Below are 21,625 nucleotides of genomic sequence, written 5' to 3'. Positions count from 1 at the left end.
TTGAGTGCTAAAAGACAATATTTTAAGAAATGACCACCATTTAGACATTTGCAAAATGGCATTTTTCTCTGCAGCCAAGTCCACATTTCAAGCAAAAAAGATCCTCATCTGAAAATGAAACTCAAAATTCAATGTTTTGACACAAGGCGCGGCTGCTGCAGGTAAGAGCGGTGGTGCTGGTGGGGGAATTTCGAGAGACTACTACAAGGGATAATTAATTTAATTTTACCTGATCTCTCAAAATCCCCCTCCAGCCAGCTCCACCGCCCACCGCTCTTACCTGCAGCGGCCGCGGCTCATTTCCACAACTTCCGTTACTACAAAAACCTTCTTGATTTAAAGGTCGTGAACTTTGTGTAATGATTTTATCTGTAGTTCCCTTACCTCTTCTCGTCTACCATAGTTATTGAAAAACTTGAAGCTTCCATCACTGCCCCGCTGAGGGGGGACCTTGTTAATAGTTTTGCTTTTCTGTGTGTTGGGGCGGCGTGGCTGGCTGGAATTGCTTTCATTTTTAGGATAAGCGTTATCTCTCCTGCGATTGTAACGTTGTTTCGATCCAATTCCATTTTTTCCATCTAAATAAAAAAAAAGAACGGGCCATGAGTCACTCAAAAGTACCTCAGTCTAAACTCAAAGCAGAGGACTGCATCCATATATCATTCTAGACAGTCAATCATGCATTTGCAACAATGTATTCAAGCCAAATCGCTGGTACCCATATAGACACGACTGTTCGGAAGAGAAGCTTCCAGCTTGTAATAAGGCCTGCAGGAAAATAAGCACGACTTTCAGCAGAACTTTATTTTGTGTATTTCAACTATTGAAACAAAGCATCAATTGTCAAATACCATCACAGAAAAAAAGCACTGATGATTCTTTAAAGTATAAGTAGAACAATGACCGTACAGAAGCAAAAATTCTCCAAGTACTGCATGAACATATATAAAAGATCAGTCGTCCCAACAGTATATAGATGTATGCGACAGAACAAGAGATTACATAAAATCAATCAGAGTACTTGTAAAGCGCGCTACCTACCCGTGAGGGTCTGAAGGCGCTGAGGGGGGGAGGGGTGCTACTATTGCTCGAAGGACCATGTCTTGAGGAGTCTTCTGAAGGCGAGTAGGTCTTGGGTCTGCCTTATGTGGGTAGGGAGGGCTTTCCAGGTCTTGGTGGCGAGGTAGGAGAAGGATCTGCAGCCGGTGGTAGTTTGTTGGATGCGGGGGACAGCCGTGAGGGTGAGGCTGGCGGAGCTGGCAGGTGGGGGTGTGGAAGCGGAGTCTGCTGTTCAGGTAGGCTGGTCCGGCGTGGAGTGCTTTGTGTGCGTGGGTGAGGAGCTTGAAGGTGATGCTCTTGTCAACGGGGAGCCGGTGTAGGTCTCAGGTGGGGGTGATGTGGCTGCGGCGGGGGGCGTTGACTATCAGTCAGGCGGAGGCGTTTTGGATGCGTTGTAGTCGTCGTAGGTGTTTGGCTGGGATTCCTGCATAGAGTGCGTTGCCGTAGTCCAGTCTGCTGCTGACTAGGGCCTGTGTCAACGTTCTTTTTGTTTCAGTCAGGATCCACTTGTATATCCTGCAGAGCATGCAGAGGGTGTTGTAGCAGGAGGAGACGGCGTTGACCTGCTTAGACATGGGAGGAGTCGAGGATAAATCCTAGGTTGCGTGCATGACGAGTGGGTGTTGGTGCCGTTTCCAGTGTGGTCAGCCACCAGGAGTTGTCCCAGGCTGAGGGGGTGGGTCCGAGGATGAGGCCCTCCGGCTTGTTCGAGTTCAGCTTCAGACGACTGCTTCTCATCCAGTCGGCGACAGCCTTCATTCCCTCTTGGAGGTTGGTTTTGGCGGTGTGTGGGTCCTTGGTGAAGGAGAGGACGAGCTGGGTGTCGTCGGCATAGGAGATGATGTTGAGGTCATGATGGCGGGCCACTTGTGCGAGGGGGGCCATGTAGATGTTGAACAGCGTCGGGCTGAGGGATGAGCCCTGGGGGACGCCGCAGATGTCGGTGGCTTCAGATCGGAAGGGTGGGAGGCGGACGCTCTGGGGTCTGCCAGAGGAAGGACATGGTCCAGTCAAGGGCCTTCTCTTTGCTACATGTGGTAAAATACTCACCGTGGGGTCGACATTTGTCTGGGGGGGGGGGGGGGGGGGGGGGGGGAATTTTAACAGTTGTGATGCCCTCACTAGACATCTCATCCAACAACACTATACCGCAGCAAAGGGACAGCTGGCAGAGATTATTGCATATAAATATCTTCTAGATTGCACCCTACTACCAAAGACGGAATGCACTATTCTGCAGTGCATTCCACATGGTCCAGGCTCGACTACTGGATTATCTCTAGGGGAATGGGACACTGGGTTGACCAGGCTGAACACCTAGCAAGGACATTTTGATAATTCCCCTGTGAAAATAGTGTTTTCCATTCCGGGTTGCGAGTCGCCGTATAACAAATGGAGACTAAATCCAATGGCTTTGCTGGACGATGTATTTAAGGCTGAAATAGAACAGGAAAAGCAGGACTTCGAGTGTAACAAATTCTGTGTTGAAAGTCACCACTGTATGGGAAGCATTTAAGGTCACCATGAGGGGATTGTGCATTGCTAAAGGTGGGGGTATACCAAGGGATAGTGCACAGCTTAGCAAGATGAATACCGAGATAAAAGCCCTAGAACAGGAAATAAGTAAGCCAACTGCAGAGGGAATCACAAAAGTTACCCTACGGGACAAATTAAGAGTACAAAGACACAGCGGAACGAAAATGCAAATTCAGAAGTAAATATTAAAGCGCGGAGTTATGGAGAGGGACATCGCCCACGGGAAAGCCATAGCAGATTACATTAGACAAACCACTTTCTCAAACTATGTAACCAAAATGTATGACTGAAGGAGCTATCCACAGAAATACCACCAACCTTTCACATATTTTCATGACATTACTCAAGCCTATACACTTCAGAGGAGACAACCCCTAAACTTCCCATTGTACTTGGACATCACTCTGGGCTGGCTGGGGGACGGACTCCCAAAGTGTTTCTAGCAGCAGACCTCGAAGGGGATGAAATCACTGCAGCCATCATGCAAATGAAATCTGGACAAGCTCCGGGGTCTGATGGGCTGCCAGTGTTTTATAAAACCTATGCAGAACAGTTAGTCCCCATTTTAAAAAAATCGTTTGATGAGGCAAGCGAAGATGGTATACTCCCATTAACCAGAAGAGGCCATGATAACCTCATTGCTTAAGCCCGGTAAGCTAGCCGCGTACTGCCAATCTTACCGAACCCTTTCGTTGATTGCGAGACTAAAATCCTGGTCAAGGCCCTCTCTAATAGGTTAAATCTATTGAGTAAATTGGTATTGCCAATCAGGCCAGGTTTATACCAGGACTAGCAACGGCACACAACCTCCGTACACTGTTCTCGGTCTTTCAAGACATTGACCCAGACATAACTGCGATGGCAGTGTTTCTTGATACCACTAAGGTGTTTGATTCGGTAGAATGAGATCTCACCGGAATCCTTCGGCATATGGGAATGCCCCCAGGCTTTCTTAAATGGATAGAACTCCTATAGCGACAGCCTCTAGCCACTGTCCTCCTTAATGGTTCCCGCTCCTCCCCTTTTGTAATCACAAGGGGAATGAGGCAAGGCTGCCCATTATTTGCTCTAGCAATAGAGCCGCTTGTGGCAAAACAGAACACCAGAAAGAACGGGCACTAGCGTATCCCACCAGACATCTCCTTATTTCACTATGCAGATGATATAACCCTATATCTTAAAGACCCACAAGACAATTTAAGTCCACTGCGACAGGAAATTACCAAGTTTGAGGAATACATATAAATTGGAGTGAATCAAACATATTCCCCCCTCAATGACAACGTTACACCTTACGCAATGGACTAGCCCCTGGAACGGAGTATGGTGGAGATTAAATATATAGGGATTAACATTACGAGAGGCAGGTGAATTTATGCGTACAAACTATGGTTGAACGCTAGATACCCTAACGGATTCCATTACTCACTGGATAGCTATGTTGATGTCCGGTGCAGGAAGGATCTTGCTAATAAAAATGGTAATATTGCCCAGAATGCTCCATCTGTTCACAAATATCCCATATAACCCAAGGAAACTATACTTTAACGCTTTGAGAACAACAAATGATGGGGAGGTAAACAGCCAAGGCTAAAGAGGGAGGCATTGACTCTTTCGCAAGGGGGATTTGAGGGGCCTGATCTTGAACTATATCACTGCGCCCAAGCACACTATGGAACTATTGGTTCCATCCACCCCCATTCATGCCACATCTATCAGTTGAAATGAGGTAAATGGATCGTACCCCCTTATCAGGGCTCATTTCAATGCAACCTAAAAAGCGAGATGCTGATCCCACGACTATCATGCACCAACACCGCATGGAGGAAAATAGACTGGATAAGCAGATGCTGTATTCTCCCCGCTTGCCTCTGGTGTACCATCCAGACCTACAGGTCACTGATTAAGGATTATGTAGGCAAGTTTCGATAGGGTCCAGAAAAAGCTATTGAGAGGGGGTGGAGGGTCTATACGTTGATGGGCTGTCCCGACAAAAGAACAGTTCTTTCGTGATAATGTACCCACAGCAATGGAGTTATTCTGGTTCATGAGACTCAGGCAAAGTGTTCGGGCTGCCACTCCAGAGTTGCCACATGAACCACAGGCTCTCCCACCACTACACAATACTGCAATCAGTACCACCCCAACATGTGACCTCGCTTATCTACCATAGTACACAAAAAGTAATCAAAATATCTCAGATATCATCGCACACAGACTGGGAGGAGGAACTGGGCACAACATTATCGGATAAGCAATCTGAATATTGCTCGAAACAGAGAGAATATCACAGCCAACAGCAGGCTAAGAATGATTAATTATATGTTCTTACATCTCTTGTACTATACCCTGGTCAAACTACAAGTTTCACCTACGGTATAATTACAGATTTATGTGGTGTAGGCACGAGTCGACGGGGCTAGTTTCCTACACCTGGCATGGGAGTGCCCAGCAATTCCGGAGTATTGGCAACATGTATTCGCAGCAATTACACAAATGGTATGTTCCCCACTCCAGATATCCCAGATCACCACCATACTGGGTTATACTGAAGTCTAAACCATACACAAGAAATACATGGCGTAGGGATTTCGGATAACAAACCGCAAAGTTGCTTGTAAATGTGAGACCCCCTGAAAACTTACCTCCTATCCACATCAGATGCTACATCAGCCATTACAGATGGGCAAGATGATATGAGATGAGGGCACAGGGGTGAGGTTAGATATACCGATCAATTGGAAAGCTAAATGTGCCCCATACGGAAGTATGCATTGGCGAATGAGGCATTAATGTACTCAGTTTGAAATTGCCATGTATATAATCAAAATGTCATCACATACTCTAAATGTGTTGAGGAACCAATGTATATGCAAACCAGAACGGAATTCATATGTAATGCCTACCGCTAATACACAATGTCATGAAGATGCATGCATGCACTATACATTATTGCGAATTACATGTGTTTAAAAAATGTTTAACAAAAAAAACAAAGTAATCTTTAATCTGAAGCCAAAACCAGTGAATGTTTGGGCAATTCTACAATACGTGAATTATATCAGTCTGGTGCACTACATCTCCAACCGAGTGAAACGGGACCAAGTTTTGCGGAGTGTAACTTGGCAGGGGAACAGTGCCAGTGTTTAGTATCTTGAAATAACTAAGGCAGGAATCTCTAAGGCCCTTGTTATAATTTTCCAGTAAAGTATGGCAGTCTATCCATAAATAGAGTTCAAATGTGAGGATCACCGCAACCTCAAGTTATTAGGCGTGTGAGGAAAAGGAGAAATTTAGAATAGACCAGAAGCAGTACTCAGTTTTTCTGGGTGTGGATATATTGAGCTCTTGGGGGAATTCGATATAGGAGTTTTTGTCATGCTTAAAGCAAGGGCAGATGAGAGTTTAGTAAAGCTAGTAAACTGCGATAAAGGGAAGTTGAATTCGTGTTGTAAACTCATGAATGTTTTTAGAGAATGTTGCTGTGTGAATAAATCTGCAATAAGATGTATTTTATGATTAGCCCAAGTAGTTCAATTGAGTTTGATCCCTTTATATGGGATTTCTGCATTGTTCCACAGTGGGGCTTGAGGATGTAAACAAATGAGATTTCGTAGGTGTGTGTGCCTTCTGTCAATCTAGCTGCAAAGAGTAAATGATAGAATTAGTTGAGTTTGTAAACCGCTGGCATTTAGTGTAATAAATTGCCAGGTCCATGGGAAATTGGAGTAGGGACTGCTTAAGTTGAATTCAAAGTGTAGTATGCCTAAAAGTGGGTAACAGAGTGAAATAGTTGTGCAATCCAGTAGTATTATAAAAGAGGAAGACGTAAGCCCTCTTTTGCGGAGGAGGAATGTAACTTTTTGCCTTCAACTAGGTGCATCACTGCCCCTTATGAACTGGGATATAGTGGAGGACATTGTTTTGAAAACAAAAAATAGACAGAAAGAGGAAGCATTCCAAATAAATAGTCAACTTTTGGAATAGTGTTCATTTTTATAATCTGTACCCTGCCTCACAGTGACAGATTCAGAAGCGATAATCGTTGAAAATCTTTTGGTCTGCTCAACTAAAGGATTTAAATTATCTGTAATGTTTCAGACCGCTATTAAGGTATATCCCTATCCAAGTGAAGCCATTTAAAAGCAAGATTGTTAATAGAGGCTATAGTGGTGATTAGAGGGCTTTGCATTCAGACCAGTTAATTTTATGACCTAAATACATTTTCTAATGTCTCCATTAAGAAATTAAAGAGGTTGCAGATTATCTTGGAAGGGAAAGTCAAAAGAACAGTCTGCATAATAAGAGGCTTTGATTTCCCCAGCAGATGAGTCAATGCCCTTAATATCTGCGTTGGAACACATTGATATAGCAAGTGGGTCTAAAGCTAAGAGAAATATTGGTGAGAGTGGACAATCTTACCCTGGTACCATGATAAAAATTTAAATATGGGGACGTGAATCCACCACAGGTAATAGCTACCATGGGTGAACAAAACAATGCTAGTTAACAAAATCTTTACCAAATCCCATTTCCTCCATAGTGCGTAACAAATAGCCCCATTCTACTCTATCAACTGGTTTTTCTGCATCTAAGAGAAGGATTTTCGCTGCCTTACTTTGCAATTGCCGCAGTAGGTGCCAAACAGCACGAAGATGATTAGTGGAGGATCGGACTAAAACAAATCAACTTGAGACGGCTGTATTCAGGCAGTAATAACAGTTAAGGCGATCGGCTAAAACCTTGGCTGGAATTTTAACTTCTGAGTTTATTAATAAAACTGGTCTATAAACTAGAACGTTCTAAGAGATCTTTGCTTTGTTTAGGAATAGCAGTAGTACGGGCCCTTAAGTCAATCGGTAGAGATCTCAAACGTAATGCCTCATTGAAGATCGGGACAGTATACTTATTGGTAATCTTGTAAAAGTCAGTAGGAACCAGTCTTCCCCAGGGCTTTACCAGTGGCCAAGCAGTCAATCGCTTTAAATACATCATCACTTGTGATTTCTCCTTCAAGCTCCTATTTGTCTGTTAATTTAGTAATGTTAAGGTTGGAAATGCAAGCATCTTTGGACTGATCTAAGCAATTTACAAATGTGTAGAGAATTACATAATAGTTTTGAAACTGATCAAATTTGAGGTATGCGCAAGTAATTCACCTTTAGGTTTTCTAATAATGGGACCTACTCTGGAAGATTCCGGTTGACCTAATTGGTAAGCTAATAGCTTCCCAGCTTTTTTTCCCCGCCTTCATAGTGTCGTTGGCAGATGTGTGTAAAGGTTATTTATTAAGGGCGAATTTTGCAGATAATTTCCTGAGTATATCCAGTAATTGTGTTGGAGTGTATGTGGCGGAAAGAGTTGAGATTTCCTTTTCAAGATTAATTTGAGCAATAGTTGCTTTTTTTAGTGCCGTGTCCCTCATTATTAATTTAATTTAGGGTTTATATAGCGCTAGAATCAACTCCCGGAGGAGTATCTCCGCGCTTCGACCGCTGGGGAACCCGCCCTGGCTCACCCTGAGAGATGGTCCCTAATGGGTATCTCTAAGGTGCGACCAAGCATCCCCGGCGGTCTGGGGGGCCGTTGTGAAGATGAGGCAAGCTAATGCCCAGAGTTGCAGAGTGTGGTCCCTGACTGGAGTAGGCACCGAGGCGAGAATTATCGAGCCCGTTGACCCTGGTCCACGACCCTGCCGCGTCGGGAATCGAACCCTGGTCCCGGGCCGTCCTCTGCTTACGGGTCTGCCGCCTCTAACCAGTGAGCCACACCACTCTCTACTCAATACTGCTTGTCTGGCACCCCATAATGTTTGTGCTTTGGGGATAGTGTGTTCAGTATCCTCAGAAATTGTTCTACATATGTGCACAACTGAATTGCTTTTAGGGGTTTTAAGAGGAAAGATTAAGTCTCCAAGGAAGTTCTGAGGAACAGGAAAGCCCTAAATCTATGCAGATGTGGTTGAGATCATGATCTGATATACTGCAGGGAAGTATGTTTTCATGTTTTATTAGTTGCAAAATAAATTAAGCTATCGGGCAATACTCTTGTAAATATTGAGGGAGGATAAGTAGTAAAGGTATACTATCATTTGGTTGTAGCAGTCTCAAGGGTTTCTGTAATATACGATAGTTCATAAAATCCAAAGCATGTGCATCTCTATTATGGTGGATGTCTGGTTGCCTGATCAGTCAATTAATGCATCTACGGTAATATTCCAGTCCCCTCCCTCCTGCAACCCCCATTAGTACTTGTGAGGACCCAAAGGGCATCAGTAATCTGCTTAGTTAGGATTAAGAATGGAGTTTAGATTATGTAGGAGCTTCTGTTGATCCCACTAATATATGTGTTGCGAATGTGAAGTTTAGCAAAGATAGTGTCCATTGTCTTCCCATGTTTCTAAAACCTTATATGTTAAGTATTTATTAAAGAGAATGGCAACACCGCCTTTCTTTTGTGGTGTGGAGTAGCTAATCTACTTCTTAGGAGTGATACTAGCATGTAAGACTTGGCCAACCCAATCTCATTTTAATTTGACACTTTCTGGAGAAGCGAGATGTTTCTTGTATTAATGGTATATCTGGTTCGTTGTGACCAATATAAGTATTTTTTGATTTGATAGATTACAAAAATACGAATACAGATTAGTAATGTGTCAAACAAATGTTCAGCCAACGAAGAACAAGGTTTAAAACTTGGGGAGGTGGGTAATAGACAACGTAGAGTAGAGGTAAGCAAGTCCAACAGCCGTATGAAGATCAAATCAATAACACAGATTTAAACTGGGTTAAAGAAATATATCTGTTAGAAATAAAAGTATAAGCAAGACATGGGAGTCATTTCACAATAAACAAAAAAAGGTAAAGGTCCGTGAAACAGAACTACAAAGTAAGACCTACGAGTAACCGAACATATGATATAAGATCAAAGTAGTGATGAAGGAAATAATAATTTGAAAAGAGGAGAAAAAAGGGAAAGAATTAAATTTTAAAATACATTGTAGAGTTTTGGAAAAGATCAATGAGAAAAATATAGAAGGTGACCATGTTAATGATTTAAGCAGTGATCTTGATTTGTCCCTCGGTTGCATACCCTTTTCTGATTTAACTAGACCCCCATAAGACCATTAAGTTTCCCCATCTGCCATGATCATGCGAGTCTGAAGAGATTACTGGTGGGGTTTTGTGTAGCTGAAGGTGTAGACATGTGCTCCATCTCTAAATCGTTTTCTTCCACCACGTTTGAGAAGGATTCCAGGTCATGAGTGTCAAAGTACTTCTAAGTACTCCTTAGTCTTTCCTAGATACGTTATGATCATGGTTGCCGGTTCAGAAAGACCATATTGGATATCCCTTTTCCTTAACCTAGGACACAGTGCTAGGAATGGTTTCCTCTTGAGGTTAGTAGGAGTGAAAAAGTCATCCATACTAATATTATAAAGAGACCAAACCTTTGAGGCGGGTAATCTCAGTAACCACAACACCCAATACAGCGTTGGAAAGGGCAGTTGCAGCAGAAGGACATAGGCTATGCAGACGGCCACCATATACAGTTAAAAAGAAAAAAAAAATTAAATAATTTTATTAAACTTGTATCATCCAGGACACTCCGTTCAGCATCAGCTCACCTTCTCAATGTCCAACGAACAAAAAAAGCTAATTGGGGCGACAGGTGTTTTGTCATTTCCACAGCCAAACTGTGGAATTCCCTCCCCCTCACAATCAAAACCAGTCCCACCCTAATTAGCTTCAGGAAGCAACTAAAAACCTGGCTGTTCACACATTAACTGCGCTCCACTTGTCTATCCTCCGAATCACTAAGCGCCGAGACACCCCTGGGTAAATGCGCGCTATACAAGTTGCCAAAACAAACATAACATAAACATTAAGTTTTCAAGAAACAGTGGTGTTCATCACAATCATACAGTGCAAAACATACAATTGTACCGTAGGACACCATATACATTTAAAAGGTAAAAACCGTGCCAGCAAAGTAGTCCCTTGTGGGTGTGTCTGCATTGTGCTGTGGGCTTGGGCTGGGGGCGTGACAAACAATGGGGGCGTGACAAACGCTGGGGGCGTGTGTCCGTCCTTCATGCCATGTGAGTCGTACATACAAGCGCCAATTACGTTGCTGGGCAGTATCAGGGGGCACGCTGGGGGCGTGAGAAACGCTGGGGGGGTGTGTCCGGCCTTCATGCCATGTGAACGCAATTGCGCCGCATCAAGGGGCACGCTGGGGGCGTGAGAAACGCTGGGGTTGTGTGCTACATTCCGCCCTTCATGCCATGTTGGTCGTACATTAATCAGAAGATTGTCTGCTGTGGCCGTGTGCTGGGGGCATGACAAACTAGTTCAGCTGGAGGCCTGGTAAGTAACATTACTGCAGCCTCTCCTGCGTGCTGTTACTGAACTCTCTCATTCAACGAAATAAGACGCGCCTGCTACCATCAACCAGGGCTCTAGCCGGGCTCAGGCGGTGGATCAGTACACCAATTACACGCACCTGATATCAACCAGGGCTCAGGGGCGTAACAGGCCCCGCAGCCCACGCAGTGCGGGAGGGCCCGAAGCTCCAGGGGGCCCCCTCGGCACTGCACTGTCCGGAGAGCTCCTAATTGAGCCGGAGGGCGCCCCTCTGCATACCTTGCAGGGAGGCCCCCTCAATTTTCATTACGCAAGTGCCAGGGCTGCAGCTGGGCCTCAAGCGGGGGAACACGCGCCTGCTATCAAACAGGCCTGCATCTGGGTCTCAAACGGGGGAACACAAACGATTGTGTCTGTGGGGACAATTACTGCAGCTTCTCCTAATCGCGGTCACCGAACTCTCTCATTAAACGGATTTACCCTCGGCTGATAACTCTCTCATTCAGCGACATTACACGCGCCTGCTATCAACCAGGGCTGCAGCTGGCCCTTCTCCGTCCCTATTCTAATGAAACAAAAAATGTGGTCTACCGCGAGATTTTAAAATAAATTGCACTTGCCAAATACTCACATTACAGACATTCTATTTCATACCCGGACAATGTCGGGACGAGCTGCTACTCGGATTATAATCAGAGAAGCATTGTAGAAATATGGGCCATGTTTTCTTGCTTCTGTTATGATTTGTCGAGCCTGCTGAGGACAATGGCAACAGGCCAGAATATGACAGGGTGGAGATGTGAGTAGAGTTTTTGGAGTAAACTCGATGGGCACCTTAAATTAAAGTTAGAGAAAAAGTTTGCTTCGTTAGGGCTGGAACTAGAGTAGTAAGAAACTGCAAAATATCCTTCTCCAGCTCTGGAAGACGAATGATTCTGATGTCACTTCTACTGCGATCTTTCAGTTCAATTGGTTTTTGTTGACTGTACCATATGTCATGCCTATGGTCGGGAAGTTTGTAAATTCACGATTCAACCTCAGTGTGAGGAGTATCTACTAGTTGCATACTTGAGTGAATTTGGATAACCTCCAACTATAAGACTATTTCTAGGGTATTTGCGGCTACCGCATTGTCAACTGAAGCAATGGAGTTTAATGTCCAGAATTTCTTTAAGTAAAGCATCTATTACTGTTGCAGGAATGCACAGTGCCAAGTTAAGAGGAGAATTTCTATTGGTTGAGGTATTTGATAGAGCTTCAGTGTTTAATGTGCTTAAATTTCAACATAGAAATAAAAATAGCCAGGAGAAAGAAAGTTCTTTTAGGTCTCGCCTGGCGACGCAGCGCGAAGCACTGTCGCCAGCGAGATTATTGTTACGGAGTTGCCTCTCATGGGAGACAAGAGATGGGCACGCGCAAGAGACGGACTGGAAATGTGAACACGCATCCACTGTGAGCCGTTCCGTTGCTGTTAAGTTTCAGTTTCATACTGCTTTCAGTAACTAGCACACAAGAAATTGAAGTGTGCTTTAACAGGGTAGGCTTGTGATACTGCTTTATTTTTTATTATTTTGTTTTACCAAGTTTCAGGAAATGAAATAAGAGGTGTCTCGCTGGCACCATAGTAATAAGCAAATGCAATATAAACAGCACCTTCCGGCACCGCGGCCAAAGTGTGGCTTGCTATTGGCATAGTTGCAGTGAAGCCCTCTCCCTCCCCGCCACCTGTTTGCTATGCCAGACTTGCCCAACCTCCCCCCCCCCCCCCCCACCTTCCTAAACACCCGAATGCAGCCTATTTAGGTCTCGCCTGGCCCAGCGGCACTACCCCTACTGCACCCCCATTGTCACGAGATCATGGACGGATTCACCTAGGGTGTCAGGCAGTGCAGAGGCAGCACGCCCAGTACCAACCAGGAGCCCCGGTCGGCTTCATGGCTAGCCAGGAGCACAAGCCTGTTACTCAAGCGTCGGTCCTTTCCTCTTCTCCCAGGCTCCTCCTGTGCTAACTTTCAGCCGGCCCTCCGCTCTTGGTCTCGTCAGTGTCCACCCTTGCCCGCTGCTGCCTCCTTCCAAGTGAGACGCAAGGGCGGCCAAGGTGGCAGCGGGGCAGGCCAGTTGCACAAGTTACTACTTGTGTAACGATATATCTGTAAGAGACATTAGTTAGTATTAGATTCCTTACCTTAGAATATCCCCAGGCGTCAAGACTGGATCCGGAAATTTTTGCGTAGCAGTACCCTTGCGCGTCGGTAGGCGTAGTCTGCGGCTCCGCGTCGGTCATCGGCGTCGTGGGCGCCGTGATGACGTCGTCGGAGTACTTAGACGCCGCCTCCGCGTGCTGACGTCAGTTCTTAGACACAGCTTTTCCGAGCCAGAAACGCAGAGCCATGTTAAAAACCAACACGGGTGCCATTGAAATTAGGGCCCTGAAAGGGGACAACCCTAACCCTAGATATTGGTTCGCAGAACGGGGAGGATGGGTGGGTCGGGAAGGAATCTAATACTAACTAATGTCTCTTACTGATATATCGTTACACAAGTAGTAACTTGTGCATTTGAAAGAGACACGTTAGTATTAGATTCCTTACCTTAGAATAGATACCCCAGCAATACCAACCCCGGTGGTGGGTCTGCGAACCAATAATCACACCAGAAAGTCCTGGAGGACGGAACGGCCAAAGAAGCCATCCCTCCGGACTTGGCTGTCCAGGCAGTAGTGTCTTGCAAACGTGTGCAGCGATGCCCGAGTAGCTGCCTGACAGATGTCTTGTAAGGGCACACCCCTGCCCAGGGCAGTGGTAGTCGCCGTCGCTCGGGTAGAATGAGCCCGCAGTCCAACCGGGGGCTCCCTCCTAGCCAAGGAGTAGCATGCCTGAATACACAGGATGCTCCACCGGGAGATGGTCCTCTTGTGCACTGCTTTCCCCTTCTTAGCGCCCACGTAACCAACAAAGAGTTGGACATCCACCCGGAACTGGCGTGTGCGATCCAAGTAGAATGAGAGCGCACGTTTTGGGTCCAGACGGTGGAGCCGCTCTTCCTCTTTAGAGGGATGCGGTGGCGGGAAGAAGGTTGGCAAGGTGATTGACTGCCCGATGTGAAAGGCCGTGACAACCTTGGGCAGGAAAGAAGGTTTGGTACGAAGCACCAGTTTGTCCGGATGGACAGAAAGGAAAGGTGGAGTACAAGACAGAGCCTGGAGCTCACTCACTCTCCTGGCAGAGGTGATGGCAACCAGGAAAGCAGTCTTCAAGGTCAGAAGGAGAAGAGGACAGCTGTGAAGTGGCTCACAGTGGCGCACATCAGGAATGTTAAAACCAGGTTCAAGTCCCACTGAGGCATCACAAACGGAACAGGGGGAAACGTGTGAGTGATGCCCTTAAGAAATCTGTTTACAATAGGGTACTTGAACAAAGAAGGCTGATCAGGAAGCCTGAGAAAGGCTGAAAGGGCAGAAAGGTAGCCCTTGATAGTGCCCAGAGCAGAGCCCTGCTGGGCAAGAGAAAGAAGGAAGAGAAGAACCTCAGAAAGAGGGGCAGAAAGAGGAACCACAGCCTTTGCTGTGCACCATGCCACAAATCTGTTCCACCTGCAGGCGTATACCGACTTTGTGGAGGGACGCCTGGCTGCCAGAATGATGTTACAGACTTCAGGAGGCAAGTCAAATGGCCTCAACTGTCGCCGCTCAATCTCCAAGCATGGAGGTGGAGACTGGACAGGTTGGGGTGGAGGACTGTCCCCTGCTGCTGCGACAGAAGGTCCTCCTGAAGAGGCAGACGAACCAGGGGATCGACTGACAGACCGAGTAGCTCTGGATACAAGTACCTTCGAGCCCAGTCCGGAGCCACAAGGATGACTTGGGCCCGGTCGCGCCTGATCTTCAGCACTCTGGGCAGAAGTGGTATAGGCGGAAAGGCGTACAACAGACCGCAACTCCACTCGCGACGAAAAGCGTCTCCGAGCGAGTGCCGCCTTGGAAATTCCAACGCGCAGAACTGATGACATTGCGGGTTCTCTTCGGTGGCGAATAGATCTAACCAAGGCTCTCCCCATCGCTGAAAGAGGCCTTGGGCCACGTCCGAGTTCAGACGCCATTCGTGATCCATCATGCACCGACGGCTGAGCTCGTCCGCCCTGGCGTTCAGAGAACCTGCCAGGTGTTGAGCCACCAGGGTCACGCCCTGGCGTTCCAGCCATTGCCAAAGGCGAAGAGCCTCTTGACAAAGGATCCACGACCCCACCCCGCCTTGTTTGTTGCAGTACCACATGGCGGTGGTGTTGTCCGTGAACACCTGCACTACACTCCCCCGGACAGAGGGGAGGAATGCCTTCAGTGCTAGACGAATCGCCCTGAGCTCCAACAGGTTGATGTGGAGCCGGGTCTCCGCCGGAGACCAGAGGCCTCTGATCTCCGCCTCTCCCAAGTGGCCTCCCCAGCCCTGGAGGGACGCGTCCGTCACAACTACGTGCTCCGGTTGGGGAAGGGGGAGGGAGAGGGATCTGCCGCTGACCCAATCGCGGTCCGTAAGCCACCACTGCAGCCGTCTCGCAGTGCCCTCCGAGATCAGGACGTGGTCGGATAGGTTGCCCTGATGCTGGGCCCACTCAAACTTCAGGTCCCACTGCAGAGCCCGCATCCGCCACCTGGCGTGATGCACCAGTAGGATGCAGGAGGCCATCAGCCCCAGAAGCCGCAGCGCCAACCTGACCGAAACCCGGGATAACGGCTGAAAGATGGGAATCAGAGCCTGAATATCCCAGACCCGCTGTTCGGGCGGATAAACCCGAAACCGCGCTGAGTCCAGAACCGCTCCGATGAAGAGGAGCTTCTGAGAGGGACACAGGTGTGACTTCGGCACATTGATGGAGAACCCCAGCAGGTGCAGGAGGTCTGCCGTCGTCTGGAGGTGGCTGACGACTGTCTGGGGCGAGCCCGCCTTCAACAACCAGTCGTCGAGGTAGGGGAAGACTAAAACCCCTAACCTGCGCAGATGAGCTGCGACCACCGCCATCACCTTCGTGAACACCCGTGGGGCGCTGGTAAGGCCGAAGGGGAGCACGGTAAATTGAAAGTGCTCGTGGCCCACCATGAACCGCAGGTAGCGCCGGTGGGCAGGCAGGACGGGGATATGAAAGCGTCCTGCAAATCCAACGCTACCATCCAGTCTCCTGGGTCCAGGGCAGCCAGGACCTGAGCCAGTGTCAGCATCTTGAACTTCTCCTTCCGGATGAAGCCGTTGACGTTCCGTAGGTCCAAGATAGGGCGTAGGCCCCCTTTGCCCTTCTTGGGTACCAGAAAGTAGTGGGAGTAGCAACCACACCCTACTTCTGGCCCAGGAACGCGCTCGATGGCCCCCTTGGCCAAGAGGGCAGTAACTTCCTCTTGCAGAAGTCGCAAGTGATCCCCCGATACACGGTGGTTCTGCAGTGGCATGGCTGGAGGAGTCGCCTCGAAGGGGAGGGAGTAGCCCCTACGGACGATCTGCAGCACCCACCTGTCCGACGTGACAGTGCGCCAGTGGAGGTGGTGATGGCGAACCCTGCCTCCCACTGGCGTCACATGGGCCTGAAAGCACGGACTAGGAGGGTTTTGAGGCGGATGCTGCGGGGGAAGGTGTGGACTGACCTCGCCGCTGCCCCCGGCCCCCACCGCGTTGGGTATTGCCTTGCGGTGCGTGGCTGGCGGCACGTGTGGGCGCACCCCTTCCGTGGCCACGAAAGGAGTGATAGGCAGCCGATTGCTGGCGTTGGCCCGAGAGGCCTAAGGACTTGGCCGTAGCCCTGGAGTCCTTAAAACGCTCAAGCGCATGGTCTGCCTTGTCGCCAAAGAGGCGACGGCCATCGAACGGCATGTCCATGAGCGTGCTCTGGACATCTGCCGAGAAGTTGGCGGACCTCAGCCAGGCGTGGCGTCTGACCGCCACCGTCGTTGCCATCGCTCTACCCAGCGAGTCAGTGGTATCCAGCCCACACCGGATGGAATACTTGGCTGCATCCCGGCCCTCCACAAGGGCTTGGCCGAGTTTGGCCCGTACCTCCAACGGACACTCTGGCAGCACTTCCGCGACCTTATCCCACACAGAGTGGGTGTAACGTCCCAAGAGGCAGGCGGTGTTGGAACACCGCAGGCCCAAACTAATGGATGAGAAGATCTTCTTCCCATACTGGTCATACCTCTTGGATTCCCGATCCGGCGGGGCCGACAGGAATGCGGTTTGGGAATTGGAGGCCTGGATGACCAGGCTCTCGGGGGTAGGGTGGGAGGACAGAAAACATGGGTCGCCCGGGGCTGGGCGGTGGCGTCTGGCCACGTTCCTATCTACGGGCGAACCCGTAGCAGGCTTGGACCAAGTGCCCAGAAGAACGTCAGTCAAGGCCTCATTAAAGGGCAGCAGAGGCTCGGCCGAGCTTGACTGCGGTTTAAGGACCTCAGTGAGGAGGTTAGTCCTCACGGTCGCGACGGGGAGCTCAAGGCCCAAGACCTTGGCAGCCCTCATCAGCACCACACTATATGTTGCCCCCTCCTCCGAAGCCACGGTAGGAGGGGAGACAAACCCAGTGTCTGGAGAGGTGTCCAGGCCACTGGCCTCCCCAAGGTCTCCTGTCTAGTCCTCATGAGACTGACACTCCCTGGTCAGAGGGTCCTCAGACCCCTCCCAGTCCTCTCCTTCACCCATCTCCTGAAATTCAGGGTCCTCAACCAATGGGGCCTGTTCATAAAAGTGAAATTCACCCAACGGCGTCTGGAGCGGCGCCCAACGGGGCCGTCCCGACAACCAAACAGGAACGGAAGGAGGACCGGGGTCGGCGCCACCCGAGGACGGCGCCGGAGGCGACACCTGAGGGTCCGACGCCAGGGAGGCCGTCAGATCCACCGGCAACGAACCAGATCCCGAAGGAGGACCAGTGGCGTCCTGCGGCGCCGGGCCCGAAGGCGCCGGCGGCGTCGGAACAACTGGACCCCTCGGCGCCGGGACCGAAGGCGCCGGCGGGTTAACAGGGACCTGCGGCGCCGGGCCCCAAGGCATCGGCGGCGTCGGGGCCGAAGCACCCGGCGGCGTCGGGGCCGGAGCCGCCGACCCGCTAGGGCTCCCAGACGGGTCCGCTGGGCCCGGAGGCACCGCGGAGCCCGTCGGAGGAGAGAGTTTCCTCATGGCCATGAGGAAGCGCTCGACCTCCTCCGGCGTCGCGTTGAACCCAGGGACCGTAGGGTATGGGGCTGGACGTGGCGCCTGCGACTCCGACGGAGCCGCGTGGGCGGTGTCACCCGAACCCCCGGCCGCATCGCGCGAGCGTCGGGGGGGGGAATCCGAGGAGCGATGACGCCGCTTGGACTTCTTGTGCCGCTTACCTGACGACGACTTCGACCCGGAGGAGTGCGGCCTACTCTCGGAGCTGTGGTGGCTCCGGGCCCGCGACCTGTCCCTCGACCTCCCATGGGATCGGGACCTCTCACGGCACGGGGCCGACTGCCGGAGTTCGAGGCGCCTACGGGACCGGTCCCGCCTGGCTTTCGAAGAGAGGGCCCGGCAGTCGGAGCAGGCATTGTCGTCGTGGTCGACGCTCAAACACGACAAACACACGGTGAGGATCCGTGACCGACATCAGCCGGTCGCAATCGTCACAATGCTTGAAGCCGGGCATCTCTATCAGCACCGTTTCGGAGTCGAGAGACTTCGAAATAGCAATCAAAAAGGATCAAAAAGTTTAGTCAAAATTGACTAGGGTTACTGCTTTTTCCAGATCTGCGCTAGCTGGCGCGGAAAAAAGAAGAACGGACGTCAGCACGCGGAGGCGGCGTCTAAGTACTCAGACGACATCATCACGGCGCCCACTACGCCGACGACGGACGCGGAGCCGCAGACGACGCCTACCGACGCGCAAGGGTACTGCTACGCAAAAATTTCCGGATCCAGTCTGACGCCTGGGGATATTCTAAGGTAAGGAATCTAATACTAACGTGTCTTTCAGATCCGCCTCGCACCCGGGTGCTGCAGGAACTTTGAGGCTCCTCCTATTGCACTGTGGGCAGGAAACCAACACGGAGGCCGGCTCTTCATGACGCACGCTCCTCGCAGGGATTTCACGGCCTTGTCGCGCGCGTGCACCACAGGGCTTGTTTTTCGTTGTGATGTGACAGCACTCCTGTGTGCACGGTCTGGCAGTGCTGTACACACTGTTCAACCGGCTGCGCGATGTACGGCAGTGAGTGAACGGTTTCTCTCGGACTGGACTATTGCGCTGTGTGCCCTCATTGCACACAGCTTGGACTCTGGCCGCTGGTTCCGCTGTCCGCAGTGCACACTGCATCCAGTGAGCCGTGGTATCTCACTGCACACGAGTACTCTGTGTGCACTAAGCTGTGGACCCAGGTCGCTGTCTGCAGAGTTTGGGGCGCAGCGCGTGCCCTGGACACTCGGACTGCACAGTGCTTATGGTCTGTGGTCACCGTTGGCTGCAGAGTCCGGGTGGCGCTGCGTGTGCTGGGGTCACTCATCGACTGGAAAGTTTACTCAGCATGGTCTGTGGCTTAACATGCTGCAGAGTGTAACGGGGGTGTGCTGTGGTCTCTCTTGGACTCCCTGGTGCACTCTATGTGCGGCGTGCACTGTGCGTGGCGTGCACACTCAGCCGTGCACCGCGTGCTCTCGGGTTTAACAGGCTGCAGAGTTTAAGGGCCGGAGCGCGCGGTGCTGGGGATTCCAGCTGTCTGGATAAAGAGGGGGTGCCCCCCCCCCAATAGACAGCAGCAGGTGCGCTGCTGCTGAAGCCGACGAATATCTCATTGACAGGCTGTCACACATGGACCATGCTATGCGGACTGAAAAAAGACGTGGCGCCCGACTTTGGTAAGTGAACCCATATTTACAATTTTGTACCAGAAAGAAACGTGTTTTTTAATAAAGCACGCCGCTTCCTCTAACGTGTCTGGTAAAATCTACTGTCCATACTAAAATGTCTATTTCACCCCCTTCGCCCTCTTTAGATTTGTTGTGTCTTTACTCTCTTGTGCACTCTATTGCGCCTCTTGGCACTGTAAAAAAACAATAACACCACTAATCTTTCGAGTACAGACTGACAGTTAGCACTCAAACTTTTTAAAGCTACGGTTCTTCAGGTGGGAGTCTCCTAACATTCCAAAGCTGCGACAGCACAGAAAAGAACCTGCCGCCCGGCATGCAAATTAGGACAGTGCACTGTTATCGCTGCCCACTGACCATAGGTGGACTGCTGAACCCTATTACAGTACTTTACTACACAACCCAGCGAGGGGAGTGTTACTCCTTGCTTCCACTAGGGCCCATGGCACCCTTTGCACGCCACACTATGTAATCAAAGAAGCATTTGTTGGGTGGACACCAGGGCTTTAAGTGGAATGAAAAACCTAGGGCAATAGGTTTGGCATTTACAAGAGTTTGAGCTATTGGCATTGTAAATGACAATGCCTTTTATTTATGTGTTAATTATCAAAACAGATAAAAGGCATTGTCATTTACAATGCCAATAGCTTAAACTCTCGCGAATGCGAGACCTTTTGCATTGCAAATGATGTTTTCCTCTTTACCACCTTTTTCCTTTTTAAAAGGAAAGACAAATGCAGAGATGAAGCTTACCAGGGCAAAAGAGCCATCGACAAGACCAACAGAAAGTGAGGCAAAGGTAGGATGAACACTCACAGGGCCAGGCAATCTGTGTGTGCGAGTTCTTCGAGTTATAACGTTGTCTCTAACCTTTTCACAGTAATCCTCAATTCAGTTATTCTCCTTCACTTTAACTAGACAAAAGACATTGTCCTCTCATACCACAAACCTTTCAAATGGCTCCTCTGCTACTCCATGCCTCCACTCAATCGTTCCAAAGCAACAGTAGTGCAGCATCCAATGTTAATAGGCATTGTAAATGTAGGATGACGAAGGAGTTACATTTAGCTGATTTGTGAGTTAGGAGTGGGAGATTTGCACAAAGCTGGCTTCTTATAAGTCTGGACAAAGTAATTTAAGTCCCATGGAGGTGCAGTGGAAACCAAAGTGCAAAGAAAGACAAGCTCTGCTTCTAGTGTAGTTTTATTTGCATGCCAGGAGAAAGCAGGGAGGTGCGAGTGACAAAGAACCGTAACAAACCAGCATTTGCAATGCAATAGGTCTCGCATTAGGAAAGTGTGAGCTAATGCTATTGTAAATGAAATTTTTTTTAATGGGTTGGCTTTGAAAATATATAAATTAATAGCATTGTTATTCACAAAGCCAATAGCTTACACTTTCCTAATGCGAGTCCTATTGGCTATGGCAATGCTTGTTGGTAGCAAGCAAGGAGAGTGTTGTTGTGGTTGGGCTGAACGAGGTGGCGGCGTCCCGTGAGCGAGGTGGCGGCGTCCCGTGAGCGAGGTGGCGGCGTCCCGTGAGCGAGGTGGCGGCGTCCCGTGAGCGAGGTGGCGGCGTCCCGTGAGCGAGGTGGCGGCGTCCCGTGAGCGAGGTGTGAGGCGTGCAGCAGTGTGTGGCGTGCAGCAGTGTGTGGCGTGCAGCAGTGCGAGGCGTGCAGCAGTGCGAGGCGTGCAGCACAAAGACCAGAGTGAAACAGAGCAAACCTGAGAAAATAGATCTTCCCAGCAAATCTTATAAACAGAGCTGAAGCAGATCAGCGTCTGGCCTTTTTGAACTATG

General features: G+C 49.5%; 1 protein-coding gene across 1 annotated transcript in view; it reads right to left on the bottom strand.

Annotated features, from left to right (window-relative positions):
• Nucleotides 1-21,625, bottom strand: part of RNF10 (ring finger protein 10) — a 551,920-nt gene that overhangs the window by 472,061 nt on the left and 58,234 nt on the right. Inside the window, exon 2 of the mRNA XM_078667693.1 lies at nt 385-578. Coding sequence (XP_078523819.1) covers nt 385-578 — 194 coding nt within the window. The remainder of the gene's footprint in view (nt 1-384; nt 579-21,625) is intronic.

Source organism: Lissotriton helveticus, chromosome 11, assembly GCF_964261635.1.
Source record: "Lissotriton helveticus chromosome 11, aLisHel1.1, whole genome shotgun sequence".
Lineage (NCBI taxonomy): Eukaryota > Metazoa > Chordata > Amphibia > Caudata > Salamandridae > Lissotriton > Lissotriton helveticus.
The sequence above is the reverse complement of the archived record's forward strand: the minus strand, read 5'-3'. Positions and strand labels throughout refer to the sequence as shown.